Source organism: Canis lupus, chromosome 38, assembly GCF_048164855.1.
Source record: "Canis lupus baileyi chromosome 38, mCanLup2.hap1, whole genome shotgun sequence".
NCBI lineage: Eukaryota > Metazoa > Chordata > Mammalia > Carnivora > Canidae > Canis > Canis lupus.
Window position 1 is genome coordinate 653981 of NC_132875.1, and position 18934 is coordinate 672914.

Consider the following 18934-nt stretch of genomic DNA (forward strand, 5'->3'; position numbering starts at 1 on the left):
GGCCACCTTTTAGTTTGAGTATTGTCCTCCCTTAAAAAACCTTATCCTTTTCTCTTTTTGCCAAGTGTGAGTTGTTTTCCAGTTTGTTTGTTTTGGGAGAGACTGTGAGCAGGGAGGGACAGAGGGAGAAAGAGAGAGAGAATCCTAAGCAGACTCCACTCTCAGCAGGGAGCCCAATGCAGGGCTTTATATCAGAACCCTAAGATCGTGACCTGAGCCAAAATCAAGAGTCCCATGCTCAATCCACTGAGCCACCCAGGCATCCCTGTTTTTTTGTTGTTATTGTTGTTGTTTTTTAGCCAGGCATTGGACAATGTGGCATGTAGACCGACTCATCCTTTTTCTGGAATGGGGAAGAAAGAAAAAGGGAACAGTGGTCTTAGTCTTTGGAAATGTTGACAGCATTGGGACAGGATTGGTAAAAGGCCAGAGAAAATGTTCTCCCTTTGACTTCTGTAGCTTCCCTCAATAATTTTAAGGTTTTTTGTTAGATTACTTTGGTTGCCACAGGCATCCCCAGAACTCTTTTGAGGGCAGTCTTCACCTCCTGATTCCTCAGACTGTAGACAAGGGGATTAAGTAGGGGAGTAACCACAGTATAGGTCACTGCCACCAACTGATCCTTGTCTGAGGCAGACTTGGATCTGGGCCTCAGGTAGATGATGGACGCACAGCCGTAGTGCACGATGACCACTGTGAGGTGGGAGGCGCAGGTGGCAAAGGCCTTCCTTTTTCCCTCAGCCGAGGGGATCTTCAGGATGGTATTAAGGATGAAGCCATAGGAGATGAGAATTAGCAGGAAAGGCACCATGATCACCAAGATGCTGAGGCTGAATAGAGCCAGTTCTTTCACATGGGTGTCTGTGCAGGCCAACTTAATAACAGGTGCCATGTCACAGAAGTAGTGGTTGACCCTGTTGGGGCCACAGAAGGGCATGTCACAGATGAGATTGGTGGCCACCAAAGCAATGAAGAAACCTGTGACTCCAGACAGGGAAACCAACCCCAACCCTAGCCTTTTGTTCATGACAAGTGTATACCTCAGAGGCTGGCAAATTGCCACGTAGCGGTCATACCCCATCACAGCGATGAGAAAGCAGTTGGTGCAGGCAAAGCCAAGGAAGAAGAAAAGCTGGGCAGCACAGGCCACAAAGGAGATGCTCTTGGTGGCTGAGAGCAGGTGGACCAGCAGCTGAGGGATGATGACAAATGTGTAGCAGGACTCAGAAAAGGAAAGGATGAATAAGAAACCATACATGGGAGTGTGTAGAGTCCGGCTGCAGCGGATAACAGCCATGATGGTTGCATTGGCCAGTAGGATTGTCAAATACAGGAGAAGGAAGATGACAAACAGCAGTAGCTGGAGCTCCCCCAGGCTAGAGAAGCCCACCAGGACAAACCGCGTAACCATAGTGGTTCTATTGAAACTGTGCATCTGGATGACTTCTTTCTGTGAGTGAGTTTGGGAGAGACAAAAGGATGACTATCATTGTAATAAAAACATTTTTCTGATGCTTTCTCTTTCAGTATCATATTTTCAGGCCCAGAATATTGATAAGTCTCTCTCTCTCTCCAGGTCTCTCTCTCTCTCTCTCTCAACAAAAATACTCCCTTTGATGACTTTTACAGGAAATTATTAATCTCCAGTAATGGAAGAATGATTAGCAATATTATAGAAATATACAAAGATTAAAAGAAGTAACAAAAGAAGCAACTTTGATATTTCCATAGACTATGTGAGGACATGAGAAAGTCTTCTACTGTAATATGAGAAAAAGCAACATACAAGCCATATTTACAATAAGATACCAAGTCATATTTATGATAAGATTAGAGGTGATTTGGGTTTGCTTTCAGATATATTTTTATATTTTCCAAATATTTAACAATAAATATATTTTAATTTGATGATTCTAAATATACTTCACTGTTACGTATTCCAGAGTATTTCTACCTCTTTTGGGTGGAAAAAAATACTATCCAAACATAAATAAGAATGATTTACTGCTTCTAAATATGATACTATTATTTTTCCAAAATGAAAAAAAGGCTTTTGGAATATCCACATATCTAAACTATGCGCATCATTTATAACATCTGTTAGTGCAGATGATTACTGATAGCATGATACACCTGTCCTCTGACCACTGGCAGTCACAGTGGATGGCCTGCTAGGATGGGGGCAAGCAAGAAAAGCACCTGTCACTGGCCAAATGTAATCAGCAAATGTGTGCAACAATGAAAGCAAATACCATTTTTATTTTTTAAGTTCAAGAACAATTCCTGGCAGAGAACAGTCTGAGAATCCAGCTCATCATTTGATCTACATCAGAAGGCATGTTGGAGGGTTTAGAATGGGGACGATGAGGTGAAGAAAAGGTAGATTTCTCATGTTGCGATTGGGAAATGCAATTCCACTATTCCTCTCGAACCGGGCTGTGTGTTGCACTTCTGTTGTCAGAGTCTGCGAACAGAGACCTCAACAACCTTCAAACCATATCTCCAATGCTCTCTCCACATCACACCCTTGGAAATTTTTCTACCAGTGTGTAGTTCAGTTAAGGTACAGAAAGAAGAAGTGGTAATTGCCTCTTGAAAGCAAAATTTCTCAGCGTATAATTTCAAACACTTCCTTTCCTTAATTTTCTAGAGTGCCATTTTATAACACATGCTTTCATTCAGGGGGAGATGGCTAGCATGTCTAAGCCATTTTATTGCTAGAAATGTTAATAAAATAAAAATAACACCTATTTCATAATACAATAACATCCAGAGCCCTAAATCATCTTATTTTCAGAACCAGGTTCAGGATTTAGGAGATACCAGGAATACTTGCACTACTCCACATCCCTCAACTTCTTGGCTCCTCCAATGGCTATAAAGTATAAGGAGAATGTGGGACATGATGAGGACTCAGATACAGAAAAAAAACAGACCATATATATTCTCCAATAAACCTTCCCTGACTATTAGAGTCCACATAGATGCTTTTCCTCCTCCTAATATCTAGAGACCTTGCAATAATACTTATATGGTGAACAAGTTGGATATCATCTTGTGGTACTATATATATATAATATATATTACCATATACTATACACATTCTATATTATGTATAGTATATAGATTATTATATATACCATTTATTCTATACTAAATACTATATGTAATACAGTATATTATACATAATATAGTACATTATACTATGTATTATATATAGTATAGAACATATAGAGAATATAGTCCATAATACATGGTAACACATACACACACCTTCTTTAGACTGTTTCTTTGGGGCAGGGACCACAGCAATGTGTTCTGGATAATCTGCAGCCCCATCACGGTAAAGGCACATAACAGACTCTACAACCAAACCTTAATAAGTGATGGCATGCTTTTGTTCTCCTTTTGTTTCCGAGTTTTCTCATAGACTGTGATTTTTTTCCCCCTAGGATGTGCTCTTTGCTCTTCTACTACAATCTATATAACCCTTAAGTTTTTTAATTATTCATAAAGTCATCTTTTTTTAAAAAACAAAATAGAAATCTATACTGATAAACTTCTAACCTCATTGTCATTACTTATTTCTGAGATTTTTAAGCATTTCAATTTGGTGTAAAGCGTGGTATGCGTGCATATGTGTTTTTGTTTGTATGTATATGTACACTCAAGAGTGGATACTTCTTTCATTTCAAGAAAAAAGCAAATCGAATTCTACTTTGATGCAGATTTTTTTCATAATAATAAAAACTATTATGCAAATACATTCAAATCTGAAATCCTTAGTGGGGGCAGCCCAAGTGGCTCAGTGGTTTAGTGCCGCCTTCAGCCCAGGGCCTGATCCTGGAGACCTGAGATCGAATCCCACATCAGGCTCCCTGCATGGAGCCTGCTTCTCCCTCTGCCTGTGTCTCTGCCTCTCTCTCTCTCTCTGTGTCTCTCATAAATAAATAAATAAATAAATAAATAAATAAATAAATAAATAAAATCTTTGAAATCTTTAGTGGAAAATGTTTCTTCAGACAGTAACTGACAAAGGAAACACACTTACCCACTTATGTTTAAATGATTGAGAAAGTTGACATATGACTTTGAGTTTAGTGGCTCAGAGTCCTGTTGGTCTTTTGGATGTTGAAAGAAGTAGCAGTAGAAGGTCACTTGGACAAGCAATGACATCTGTCCTGAAAGATTAAGCAATTGAAAAAAAATGCACCTAAACATTTCATGAAGTGTTTATCTTGACACTTAAGATGCCTAACCTTTTTGAGTCTTAAATAAGAGTCAGAAAATAGCACATTCTCTATTCATATGTCAATTCAGATTCTATAATTAAGTTGGAGAGTATTTATAGCCTTCTGGGATTCTAAGGACTAGGGCCCTCTGAGACTTAGGGGAGCAAATGGGAGAGAGAAAATAAATGGCTGAATGTGGACAAAGGCATCTCATCTAATATCAGAAGAAATAATTCAGGTTGCAAAAAGCTTTCCAACTCTGTAAAGCACTAAAAAGGTAACTAAGTATTCTTTTAGCATAGGGGGAGTTTAGTTACTTTTAAGCAAAAAATGGTACAAAACACTGGGATGTCAAGAGAAACCAACCCTGAGATTTTTCCAACCCTGAGATTTACACGAAGACTGATTTGATAAAGTGTAAGAGGTAAAGGTGAGGGTTGGTGATTATGTAGGAAATCTCTGTCTCACTTCTCTATCCAAAGCCTGGATAAGAAGTCAGACAACTAGGTTTTTAAACGTCCTTCAGGGTCGGATTGTGAGGTAAAGACTTTTATTCAGCAGCCATTCATAGAGTGCAGTGATTCGCAGAGCACGACATTAGGCATTATGGTGATTCAAAGATGAATGGATCACACTGATCATTCTAATTTAGCACAGAAGACAAATACAAGCACAATTACGTACAAGAGGCATGCCGAAGTGTGTGCCAGTGAACATGAGGGCCTCTAGAAAGACAGCACCTCCCAGTGAAGAGCCTCAAACACAACCAGGGCTGAGATTCATCCCATGACTTTATGAACAAAAACACTGGGAATAAGAAAGTGAAGTGGAAACTACTGTTTTATACCAGGATATTCAAGGGAAAAAGATTGAGCATATTTCTGGCAGTAGCCAGTCTGGGTATTCCAGCAAATCATTCTTCCGAAAACAACTAAGTTACTGGGGAAATATTTTTAAAATTTTTCGTAGATTGACAAGATGAAAGTGTCCCAGAAATTTTCAGGTCAAAATCTGAAAGAAAGCAAGAATCTAGAGAGGTGAGTGGAGGGCTAGAAGTCCCTTCCAGAGTGAGGAGATTTACTTAGCTGGAAGGAATGACAAAGCCAAGTTGATGATTTGAGCGAATCCCAGAATGTCACTGATAGAAATGAAAGATCAGCACCCACCAAATGTGGATCAAAAAGTAGATCTTCCTCTTTAAGCTGTAACTCTGAAGGACGGTGCCTTAAGATAAGCATGAGGCAAAACTAAGCGCATGCCTTAGTTCCCTGTTAAGAGGAATAGTGGGAAAATCACCCCAAGGCTGACCAAAGGCATAGGTCAGGGTGAGGAAAATACATTCATTCAAGAGAGGTTGTGAACCGTTGGGGTTCATTCTAATTTAATTCCAAATTTGCATCATTATTGGTTTAAGAAATCTTGAGCTCTGAATTTAATTTGTAGTGGATCTAAAGTGGTAAATTTATAGTGGGTCTACGTGGTAGTCTTTCTAAAGATCTGCAAGACACAAGTACAGATTATCTTTGGAGAAAGAAGACTCTGCCTCGCTCCCAGAAAAGAACAAAATAGAAATTATAAAAAATAAGAACATCTCTTCCCAGATGGTATGACTGTCTACATAGAAAATCCCAAAGAATAGATCAAAAACCTCCTGGAACTAGTAGGTGATTAAAGCAAGATCACAGGATAATAGAGTTGATATAGAAAAGTCCAGTTTGTGAAATTACAAAATACCAATGAAAGAGATAGGAGATTTCAATAAATGGGAAAATATTCCATGTTACTGGATGAGAAGACCCAATATTGTTAAGATGTTAGTTCTTTCCAACTGGATCTACACATTCCAAGTATTCCCAATCAAAATCACAAGTTATTTTATGTATATCAAGAAACTGACCGTCAACGTTTATATGGAAAGGCTGAAAACCCAGAACAGCCAACACAACAGTGCACGTTAACCACATTTTTCTGATTTCTGTACCTGTTGTTTTACTTTTTAAACGGATTTTATTTATTTATTTATTATTTATTTATTATTTATTTATTTATTTATATTTTTTAATTTTTTAATTTTTTTTATAAATTTATTTTTTATTGGAGTTCAATTTGCCAACACCTAGCATAACACCCAGTGCTCATCCCGTCAAGTGCCCCCCTCAGTGCCCGTCACCTAGTCACCCCCACCCCCGGCCCACTTCCCCTTCCACCATCCCTAGTTCGTTTCCCAGAGTTAGGAGTCTCTCATGTTCTGTCTCCCTCTCTGATATTTCCCACTCATTTTTCTCCTTTCCCCTTTATTCCCTTTCACTAGTTTTTATATTCCCCAAATAAACGTACCTGTTGCTTTAACATTCCGGGGCTGTGACCAGGGAGGGACTGCCCCCCTGGGGCTAGAGTATTCCAATTCCAGGAGATAACACTCGGCTTTCCTTAGAGTATGCTTTTCATGTGCAAACTAAACAATCTAGGGCCCATACTCCCCAAATATCTGCTTTTTCAGGCTCTTTACAAGATTCCCCTCTGGTGGTTATCCTAGGGCCAACCATCAGAAACTAGGGATGGCCTTGCACTCAGGAGTTCCCTGAAATGATCAAACTGGCCAGTCCTAAATCTGCTTAGCTTGCTTACCCTGCCTTGCCCATTCCTTTTCATGAAAACAAAAACAACAGCACAAAGGAGGGGATCTTTCTCAGTTCCTCAAACCTTCTCTGCCTGTGACCCAACTCACCTGTATCTTGGCATGGCACCAGTGATGTGTGATCCCGCAGGAACTGTGTGCAGTAAACTATCTATTCAATGGCAATTGTCTCCTGATCTGTTGGCCTATTTGAATAAAAGTAAAGTCTACATTTTAAAATGCATTAAAAGAGAGGAATAATGTTGGAAGACTGATACTACCTGACTTCAAGACTTACTATAAAGTAACAATAAATCAAAACTGCATGATATTGGTGAAGGAACAGACAAATGGAAAATGAAATGCATGAAAAGACATTGAAGAACCTTAAATGCATATTGCTGAGTGGAAAAAGTCCATCTACAAAGGCTATGCAATTCTGGAAAAAAAAATACTGAAAAGTTGAGGTTAAAACCAATGGAGTCAGAGGACAAAAATACAGTTCATGGACCACCAAGGACTTGTGCCTGAAGAACTTCTCAAGCTTTTGGGTTGAGAAGCACAAATAAGCATGAGTATGAGGCAAATAAGAAGTAGACTGGCTAGCTTTCTCAGAGCCCGAGCCTAGTTTCAAAAAGACTCAAATCCTGATGGACCTGAACCAACATTTCATCTAATACCTGACCTCCATTGGTCCCTACTCTGACCAGTAGATCATGGGGGCATTCCTGGTCTTCTGGGATGTGCATAAATATACAGACAGTATCTAAGGAACCCCCCACCCCCCAAGTCTGGATATTTTCCTGTATCCAGTTCCCAGGAACTTTGGTAAATGATGAGTTCCCTCTGGGAAATACTAAGTCAAGATTTTCAGGATACAATTGTGGCCATGTTGCAGTGTCTTTCCTCAAAATTACCCATCTTTTCTCATAATCAAGGAGGTTCAGGAATTGGTGTAGTGCTGAAATTTAGGTAAGTGGCCATGAATTGCCATACTGGTACCTTGCACAGTCATCCATCAGGCATAAAATACAATCAAACAGTTTATTGAATGGCTGCTCACCTATTTTATTGCTAGAAATCCCTTGGTCAGCCATTTCCACAGATCTTTGCAGGTCATAACAGTAATTATCACCCTAAACTTCAACTTATATTGTTTATTGCCCACATCTTATCTCTAACAGTTCTGTGTGGCCCCCAGGGTTCCATCCTCCTGAATACTATTACTCTCTCTGACATCGGTGGACCCAATTGCCCATTCCTTCTCATGAAACAAATCAGTTCTCATCATTTCTAGTCTACAATAAGAATTACCATAGAGCTCTTTAAGGATGTTTATATTGCTATTACCACTGCATTTTATAAACACAACCAGGTCTCCTGCGTGATAGTGTTTAGTGGTTGGATGAGGAGGTCGTTTCTAGTTTTTCTATCCCAACACATTCATTTCCCAGAGCTTTTGGATTCCTTGATGATGTATTACAAAAACTAGTGGCATTTCCAATTTGTTAACCGTATGTCAATATTTATTTCAGGCTTCTATTAGTTATTATAGCAGACAATTGATGCCATTGCTGGATGCATGAGTCAACAAATTGAATTCTGAATCCCAGGATTGAAATTGGTGTTTTTTTCTTCTCTGGTCTAAGATCTTTATAATTCTCTCCTGCATGAGGACATGGCCTCCTAACTCCCACTGATACAGATTGGCAGGACTTGTGGGTATTTGTTTCTGTTTGTGTGTGTGTGTTTAAACTACCCCAGAGCAGGCCCTGCACCTTTCTATCCAGATTGCATTGTGATCTGGTTCCCGTTGTAGGCCTAGAAACAAAGTTAGGTGACGGGGCAAATAGCCCAGGTGCAACCACAGTCTTTTATGCAGAGGACGGTTGAGTCCCTTAGATGTGTATGTATGGGGGTGGGGGTGATATCTTTCTCAACAGATAAAGGTGGTTCAGGGGAATTGGAGGATCAAGACCTCAGCCTTACTTAGATCAGTTGAAATGTATCCATCCGGTGTGTCATGTCATAGCTCATTTAGCATAAGAGCTCTGGTCAGGTTGATCCTTCGAAGCTAAATATACCCTCAGGTCGGGGACTTCCCCCTTAATGATAGCTTTCCTAAGACTCTAGGACATGTGGACTCCTGCACATCTGTTAAGAGGACATTCTGGGGATCCCTGGGTGGCGCAGCGGTTTGGCGCCTGCCTTTGGCCCAGGGCGCGATCCTGGAGACCCGGGATCGAATCCCACGTCGGGCTCCCGGTGCATGGAGCCTGCTTCTCCTTCTGCCTGTGTCTCTGCCTCTCTCTCTCTCTCTCTGTGTGACTATCATAAATTAAAAAAAAAAAAAAAAAAAAAGAGGACATTCTGATTTTCCAGACATCTTTTAAATTGTCAATTAATTACTTGTAACTTTGTTTTTATCTGTTTTCTTTTTTTTTTTTTAAATCTGTTTTCATGCTCTATAATTGTGAAAATGCCAGGAGCTTAAAAATTCTTTATGGCCACCACGATTACCGTGCTATCTAAGCTAGAGCATCGGCTTAGTGACCCCTGCCCTGAATCACCAAAACCATCCAGGTTCCACAGCAGAAAGCCATGGCACCACTCCACAACCATCCTGCTGGAATGAGGATCAATGTGGTCAATAACCACCCAGCCAAACAGAATTTATATGATTTGGAGGAAGATGTTGATTCCGTAGCTCCCATTCCTAGTAAACTGATGAAATTTGCAGCCCAATGATGAAATTTGATTGCCCAATGCCGTGGCCTCCCTCCATAATTCAAACTATGCCACAGTGGTGCTTACCTGAGTAAGTGAAATGGCATCAGATGTCAGAATGAACTCATTCCTTTACACGCTGGTGAGAGGGTTGTCTGTGTGCTCTTATATAGGCAAGTAACCCAGTCCTGGAACCCCATTTTTTTCCCCAAGCCATTTCTGTTTTCAGTCACTGATCAGCCAAGGTCCCAATGGGAAACAAATGGCACATTAGACTTAAGGAAAATCAAGGCATAGGAGAAATGCATAGACAATGGAGTTACCTGGACTAAGCAGCATCCTAGTTTTTATATCCTTCATAATTATATCCAATCACTGTAATTCACACAGGTCAGCCTTCAGGAGAAGATAAGATGAAGAATCTGGAGTGAATATGTATATTACTTTATTTTTTTAAGATTTTATTTATTTATTCATGAGAGACACACAGAGAGAGAGGCAGAGACACAGGCAGAGGGAAAAGCAGGCTCCCTGCAGGGAATCCAATGTGGGACTGGATCCCAGGACCCCGGGGTCACGACTTGAGCTGAAAGCAGAGCTTAACCATTGAGCTACCCGGGTGCCCCATGAGATTCGCTTTGGGGCTAGGAAATGTAAATGCCGGTGTGGGCCATGTTTAAAGCAGAAGCTTTAAGAACTATGGCATGGATCCACTTGCTCCTTTCCCTTCTACAATGAGAACAGTGGGAGGCAGGTAAGGGCTGTGTCTTCATCCTGGATCCCAGAAAAGAGGTAGCAGAGCCTAATGCATAGGTGTAGCTACCTGATGCTCAAACACAACATGCTCAAGAAATAAACCTTTAGAATTTAGGAATGTTTGTTACTACAGCAGAACCTAATATGATACCCGCCCTCCCCCCACCCCAAATAGTCAAGGCTTACAAAAACCAAACAGAGAAATACAGTGCTAGCTGAATTAAAATGTGATATTTAGGCTTTATAGCAAAAGACATTACCAATGATAAGGAGTTCGGCTTATAATGCATATTGTTTAATTCATTAGGAAGCTACTATAATTGGACCATATATATATTATATAATGGATATCCTTTATATATATAATATATATATATAATATTTATATAACTGAAAATTTTAAGAGAACTAAGAAAGAAGTAAGAAACTTCATAGTCATTGTGGAGAGTTTAACACACCTTTCTTGGTGACTGTTATAAAAAGTAGAGCACAGATTCATAAGGATACAGAAGCACTAAACAATGATGCTAAAGCTTTTTATTTAGGAAAAAAAGATAGCAAAATGCTTCATCGAACAATTGCAGAACATATACCCCTTTCACAGGGACAGGGACATTTACTATACACTGGACTGGACGATACAGTTCGACTCACACGAAGGGATTAAAATCACACAAAACACGCTTTTGCCTACAGTGAGGGTATCAATAATAACAACAAAATAAAACCCCACCAGGGCAGAGATGTTTTTTCATTTTGCTCACTGATCCATGTCTGGTGCTAGAAGAATGAATGGTGTATAACGATCAATACATGTTTGCTGAATAAATAAATAGAAAGTGTAACTGGAAAATCTCCCCTGCATTTGGAAGTTAGGAAGCATACTTCTAAGTAACTACTATTTTAAGAATTGTCTAGTGAGAAAATATCTTTAAAATATTGCATACAAGACTTGAGAAATTCAGCTACAATAGTACTTAGAAGGGAATCCACAGCCATAAAAACCTCTAAGAGAAAGGAAGAGGAATGAAAGCTACTTGCATAGCCTTAAAATCACATGTTAGGAAAAGACCTAGAAACAAAAAGTACAAAAGGGAAAAGAATGGTTATGGTGAAGGTAGAGATTAAGATAGTTGACATAGAAAAGAAACTTAAAATATAGACGATTTAGCAAAGTCAAAAACTGTTCCTCTGAGAAAAACTGATCTGAAAGGTCTCCAGCAAGACTAATCAGAGGCAGAGAAATGCCATGAATATTATTAGAAATGATAAAGGGATTTCCCCCACAGATGCTGCAGAGAATAACAAGTCAGTAAGAACAAACTGGGCAGAAGGTTATATCTATGTCTATGACAGATGAAAATCAGTGAAGTCTCAGTAAAACTCGATCCATTCTGGAAGATATGTGCATTTATTTAAATAAGAAACAAATGAATCATTTATAAGCCACTTGATAACGAACTAGCCAGGCCCAGATGGCCTCAACCATTTCGATGATTCACAAGTTCTTTAGGGAACACGAACAGAGAGTACTTCCCAAGTCATTTTATGAGGCCGGCGTGATCTTGATAGTAAAACTCAGTGATGGCTTATAGAATGTCAGAGGGGACTCTCGAGAGAAGTGGAGAGATCATATGTTGTGTGTTTACACACACACACACACACACACCCATGCATGCACGTGCACGGACACGCACGTCAGCACGTAACAAATATTAGCACATAGCCTGAAAGACAAAACACAATTACCTATATTGAGTTTAACCCCCCAAATGCCAGGGATTCTCCTTTGGACGTCAGAAAAATTGTAATATAATATCCCACCGTAACTGATGAAAGGAAAATGATATAAGCATTCATAACAAGAGCTTATCAAACTGGAAACGGAGAGCTACCTCTCAATCTAGTTTAAATACAAAAAAGCTAAAGCCAAGTATCAAATCTAATAGTAAAATGTTGTAAATTTTCCCTTTGAGATAAATATAAATAGCCCATTAATGACACTTCTATTCAATATTTCACATGAGACTATGAGAGAATATGATAAAAGGATAAAAAGAAACTAAGGGAATAAAGATCAGGAAAGAAGAATCAAACTGTCATTACCCGCCAATGATGTTATTATGTGTGTAGGACCCCAAAAGAATTTACAAAGAATTTATTTGAATTAGTCAGAATATTTAACAATTTTATTACATTTTTTAAAAGTGGTTTTACAGATCTATTGCATTTACAAACATTCTAACAAGGAATTGGAGGGGAGAAAAAGACTCCATTTATAAATCCTCAAAATAAAAATAAATCTAAAAAAAGGATATGCCAGACTTCTGCAGAGAAAATTACAAAATCACACTGTGAGCCGTTAGAGAAGGGCTATGTTGAGGAAGACGTGTCAGGCCTGGGCATGTGAGGACACTGCCCCTGATCCAAGCTGGTTCCCGCTGTGATACTCAGGACAAAGGGTTAATACAGAGAACGCAATTCCAACAGCATTTCCGCAGAGTTCACTGCCTTGTATTTATTAACCCGATGTAATCCTCACATCAACGTATATAAATAATATCCTATCACAACTTAGCAGATGAGGAAAGTGATGGACCCAGAGGTTAAGTAACTTGCCTACGGTCACAGAGCTGCTAAGGGAAGGAGCTGGACCCAGGGCTGAGGCTATAGAAGCCACGCTCTGACTCTGTACACTGTGCCCTTCTCCTATGAGTTAAAAAAAAAAATAAAAAGAAAAGAAAGAAAAGAGGGGCACCTGGGGGGCTCAGTCAGTGAAGCTCTGCCTTCAGCTCAGGTTCTGATCTCAGGGTCCTGGGATCCAGCCCTGCATCGGGGTCCCTGCTCCTCTGGGAGCCTGCTTCTCCCTCTGCCTCTGTTGCTCTCCCTGCCAGTGCTCAATCTCTCTGCCAAATAAATTCTTAAAAATTTTAAAAAAGAGAGAAGTATGAACTAGTGAAATATTGCGAAAAATGCAAGAACAGCCAATCTAGAGGTGAAAAAAGGCAAAAGAGCTAAATATAAGTAATGGTAAAAATATTAACTAAAGAAAAATAGTTTGTCCCTTTGCCCTTCATTTTGGGCAAGGATGCTGAGACTTGGCTGTATGGATCGCCATGGGGGGTGGAGAGTGGAGAGTCCACACCTTTCTGAGTCACTTTGGCATTAGCTACCTAAAACAAGGCTGATTCCGCTCCTCCACTCAGCCACCCTGCTCTAGTTCCTACTAAGGAGATCCCCAGCCGCTGTGGGAGGCACTGATAATACTGGCTATTATTTGTTGACCTAATATGGGCCAGGAAATTCCTTACAATTCCTTTGCGCATGCTGTCTTATGTGATCCTTATGACCTTTTCTAGGTGTTAATTCAGTTGCTTACACAGTTGAATTTTTTTTCTAAAATTTTTTATATAATGGCTATATCTTCTTTTTAAAATTTCTTGTTCACTCATTTTTAATTTTTTTTTTCAATTATTTGGCTTTACTTTTATAGTATTAAATTTTTTCTATACTTATATTCTTATAAAGAAGTAATTATTTTTAAAAACGTTTAAATACTTTTGTTCATTCTGCCCTTTATTTTAACTAATAGCTAATTGATATTGTAGAAATCATTTATACACTAAAATCATTTCCTGTTTACCATTTCTGGTTTCATATTTAGAGAGCTCTTCAAGATTAGAGGTATTTACTTAAATTATCTTTTAAATTTACTATATTTAAAAATACTGAAAGCTGATTAATTTTTTTGGAATAAATTGTGAAATAAAAATCTAACTAGCATCCTTTAAATATTAAATGATGTGGAACTTCTTTTAAAATAACCCTTCCTCCTCTGAGGTGGGCACTTGACAGGATGAGCACTGGGTGTTATTCTATATGTTGGCAAATTGAACACCAATAAAAAATAAATTTATAAAAATAAAAAAGTCATAAAAAATAAAATAAATAAATCGTTTTTAAAAATAAAAAAAATAAAACAACCCTTCCTTAATTATTTTGCTGCATAATATCACTTTTGGATTTTTCATTCTGTGCTTTGATCTGTGGATCTAATTTGCTTTAATATCACACTAATTTAATAACTGTCATTCATTGTGCATTTTGCTTTTTGGCATAACAACTCTTACCACTGCTCTTTTGAATATCCTTGGATATATATCTGCCATTAGTCTTCCATTAGAAATGCAGGGATGTTAATCACACTATAGAAAAATAGGTATTTGATTGGAATTGATTTGAATGTAAAGATAAAATAAGGACTACATGGTATCTCTACAGAATTGGGACATCTGAGCCTTGTCCATAGTGTGTCTTTATTCTGTATCTCTCAGAAAATGGCTTTCTTTATATCTTAATAAGGTAAAGATTTCATTTTCCTAGGTCTTGACTAGAAATTGTGAAATATATTTCTAGATGTTTCACGAGGTAAATCATTTATTTTTCAGATATTTGCAAACACCTGTTATGTCGAGCTCCAGGAGGAGCACACATGTATCCCAGACCTGCCCCTTTCCTCCTGATAATCCTCATTTACAGGCTAAGGATTTGCTCTGAGACTTTCAGAGCCTGTGCACACATCCAGGGCAGCCAGCACGTCTCTCCACTGCCCTGCTTCCACTCTCTGGAATTCACGTCTCCTACAAATTCATTTTGGGTTGTTGCTCCACTGATGGCTGCCAGAGACGTCTCTTGATCTCTTGCCAAACAGACACAACATCTGCTCTGTGGTTACGTTATCACATCCCCTGGGAAAGATTACTGCATTACATTTGACAGGAGCTCTTTCCACCTGGATAATAAAGATTCATCAGGGGAAATGAGCAACTTTCTTGACTGAGACGTAGCTGGGAAAAGGCAAAAGCAAAAAGCAAAATCACATTCCAAAAGGTTTTCCATAAAGGAAAGCTCAAGATAAAGTGGAATAGTGGGGAAAGTCATCGCAGGAAATGCATAAGGTTTTTTTTTTTTTCTTTTTTTGGGGGAGGGGGGGAGATATAGGAAGTCATCTCACGGAGCATAGAATGAGTTTGAATTAACACAGGAAGGGTTGAGTCAGTGCAGAAGGGATAGGGATAATCTGCTAGAAGATGGGGATTTCTGGAACCTGTTTTTTTCCGCGAGCTGATCTCTCTCATCAGTTTAGACACACGTTGCCTGTATTTCTGGTCATTGGGCTCAACACCTCTTTGAGGAGGTGCACTTGTTCCACAGCCACATCTTAATTGCCAGGAGAGGAGGAGGAGGGAAGGACAGGGACAAAAGTGTTCAGGGTGCTCTTTTGAGCAACTGTCTTCTCAAAGGAAAGATATCCTGGCAAGACGTGCAGAGCCGAGCAGGCCCACATAGAATTCCATCTTTTATTTCACAACGGCTGGTCTTCTGAAAAATGTGTGAAACTACTGACATCTCATTAAAGTCATCAAGAGAAATGAGAAAAGCATCAGGAGTTTAGGAAAAAATAATGTGTTGATTTTTTTCTCTGACTGTAAATACCCAATCTGATCAACTCTCAATCTTTGTGAGTATTAATATCGTTATAAATTAATGAGTAGGAAGACACACATTTTCATTTTAAAATAATCTTTCACTGACTTCTGTGGAATGGAATTCCGTGGGGTGAGAGGATCTCTGCTGCCTGAACCGGACTTGTCCTCCCGTAGAGTGAGTGTCTCTGTGGGTGAGGGTGTAGCTGCTGTCTCGTCTGCAGCCTTAACTCACTCTCCTCTAATCTGTAGATATCTTAGGTTGAGATGCTTAAAATTACATTTTCTTGAATAGTGGTTGGCCTGCTCGGTGTTAGAGGGTGTCCTGGAAAATCAGTCCTAATGCATGAGGCCAGCCTGAAGGCCACAGGTCTACTCGTACTGCTGTTTCATTGTGTTACTGCCGAGGTCACAAAAAAATTTCCCTGATCTCTAATTCTGCTCAGTTTAGCCTTTCCCATGATGTATTCATGGACGACAATTTGTTTGAATGGAAAACAAAACAAAACAAAACATGGGTTTATTGTAAGCTCAGCTGGAATAATACCTTAGTCTGAAGGCCTAAGGGGCTTGGCTTTCTCACTAAAGCCAACCCCAGATCTGAAGATCTTACCACTTTCCTGCATGATACATAGGAGTGGAGCTATAATTAACAGGAATGTGTGTGTGTGCGTGTGTGTGTGTGTGTGTGTGTGTGTAAGAGGAAGAAGGAGAGGATGTTGTTCAGTTCTAATCTATGAGGTCAGGCTCAAGGTCAATTGAATTCTTTCATCACATAAAAAAATAAAAGAGTAAGGATGAAGTGTCCAGAGAGCCATCAAACACACATGATCTTGTAACACACGGTGACCCCACCCACTTATGAGTGTTCTGGTATCTGACTCCAAGTAGGGGGAAGTTTCTTATGACTCCCACCCAACAATCTCTACCTTATTAGGGTGGAGGTTAGTGACACACTATGAGGTGAAGGTCATTCATGTCATCCATAGTTTATCTTTTCCAGATATGTCACCTGGCGTAGTCTTCTGCGGCTGGAGAGAAATACATATGCGTTCCACCCTCAACTAATAAAAAGATCATATCTTCACAGGAAGTCATGTGAGAGCCCTGCAGGGACCTTAAAGGAAGCAGATGATGTGGGCTTGGTATCAATTCGACTCACTAGTGGGCAAGATGTTTTAATTCTGTAACAGTCAGTTTCTCACCTATAAAATATGGATGCTACTGTGTACTTCCAGGCTGCCCAAAGTGCACGTCCAGTAACAACTGTGAAACAGCAGCACATACTGTAGGTTTGAACAATTAGCACATGAAACGGACTCTCACGGGGGTTATCAGTTTATTTCCTTTTCATGAGATCTTGATAGGCTGGGGTCTGAGCTGAGCAACAGGCTTAAGGAAAAGAGAGATTAACTTTGCTTTAGTCTCTGTGGTCTTCAGGCCTTGCTCTCAGCTAGTCTCAAGCTTCAAAGAAATGGAAGAAGCACAGTTGAGTTATAGCCTTGCAGACAAGCTCAGCTTCCCACAACAGATAGGGACTGCGAGTGAGACATCCCGTCCCCTCCCTCTTGTTGCAAGCCCTGGCAGGGATGTGTCATTGATGAGCATCTGGTGGAAGATAAGGGAGAAACGTGGAAGCAAAATGATCCAGTCAGGAGACCTTTATTGACAAGTGCATCTCGGAAGGAAGCGTATAGCCAGGAGGCAACTCTGCCCAGAGCGGAGTGCCCTGTTTGTTTTCACTCCTGCCGGAAGGCAAGAAAACAAAAATGTCTAACACAAATCCTGGTCTCAAATGCACACAAGACTCCAGAGCTGCACAGAGAACAGAAACTGTTTGCTCTTTACACAGGGATTTCTGTTTGCTGAATAGTTCACGAAAAAGGGTTAAGCTTAGCCTGCCTTTCTTGGCCACGCTGTGAGGTTTAAGGGTGTTCTTTTTAACCCATGGTTCTGCAAATATCTTCAAGAGATGCTAGCCAAATTTAGATTTGTGTCAGTGCATAGAAAATTAGAAAAAAAAATCAGTTCCCATAATACATTAGAAACACAGAAATGGATAACTTCTTGCATAATTTTCTTGCTTGAACTTTGCTTGTATACATCTTAAGCCCCCAACATCGTCATGCTCACTGTACAAGTGTAATGTCATGTGAGTGTTGTGGTCTGCCAATATTGAAAGACTGAGACTCAGGAAATATCCAGAAAGGGAGAAATATGGAGACAGGAGCTTCCTGGGTCCCTGAAACAGAGGGTCAGGGGCATGCGGTATTTTTCAGGGTTTATTTCCCATCTGGCTGAGACTGAATAATAGTATTTGCCAGAGTCTAGAATTCTGGACACATAAAAGTTGTCCTGTAATAGCCATCCATTATTTTTCCCTCAACTGAAAGAAACCTCATAAGCAATTATGGACATGATTATACCAAGAAGATGTGTTTTTCTCAATTTTATACATGGAAATGAGGGAAATGATCTCTATTCTTGAAAACCCAGCAATTGCACTGTTGGGGATTTACCCCAAAGATACAAATGCAATGAAACGCCGGGACACCTGCACCCCGATGTTTATAGCAGCAATGGCCACGATAGCCAAACTGTGGAAGGAGCCTCGGTGTCCAACGAAAGATGAATGGATAAAGAAGATGTGGTTTATGTATACAATGGAATATTACTCAGCTATTAGAAATGACAAATACCCACCATTTGCTTCAACGTGGATGGAACTGGAGGGTATTATGCTGAGTGAAGTAAGTCCATCGGAGAAGGACAAACATTATATGTTCTCATTCATTTGGGGAATATAAATAATAGTGAAAGGGAATATAAGGGAAGGGGGAAGAAATGTGTGGGAAATATCAGAAAGGGAGACAGAACGTAAAGACTGCTAACTCTGGGAAATGAACTAGGGGTGGTAGAAGGGGAGGAGGGCGGGGGGTGGGAGTGAATGGGTGACGGGCACTGGGGGTTATTCTGTATGTTAGTAAATTGAACACCAATAAAAAATAAATTAAAAAAAAAAAAGAAAACTGTGCTCTTTTGCTTGATCAGTTCTGCTCTGGGAATTTTTCCTTGTACACCTTGCACTTTATTGCTTGGAAAAAGCAAGATCTCGA

At 39.7% G+C, this 18934-nt stretch overlaps 1 protein-coding gene across 1 annotated transcript; it reads right to left on the bottom strand.

The window, feature by feature from the left end:
* Positions 1-487: 487 nt before the first annotated feature.
* On the bottom strand, positions 488-1435 carry LOC140626743 (olfactory receptor 10T2). Its single transcript, XM_072814496.1, has one exon. The coding sequence runs from the start codon at positions 1433-1435 to the stop codon at positions 488-490; it is 948 nt and encodes a 315-aa protein (XP_072670597.1).
* Positions 1436-18934: the final 17499 nt, after the last annotated feature.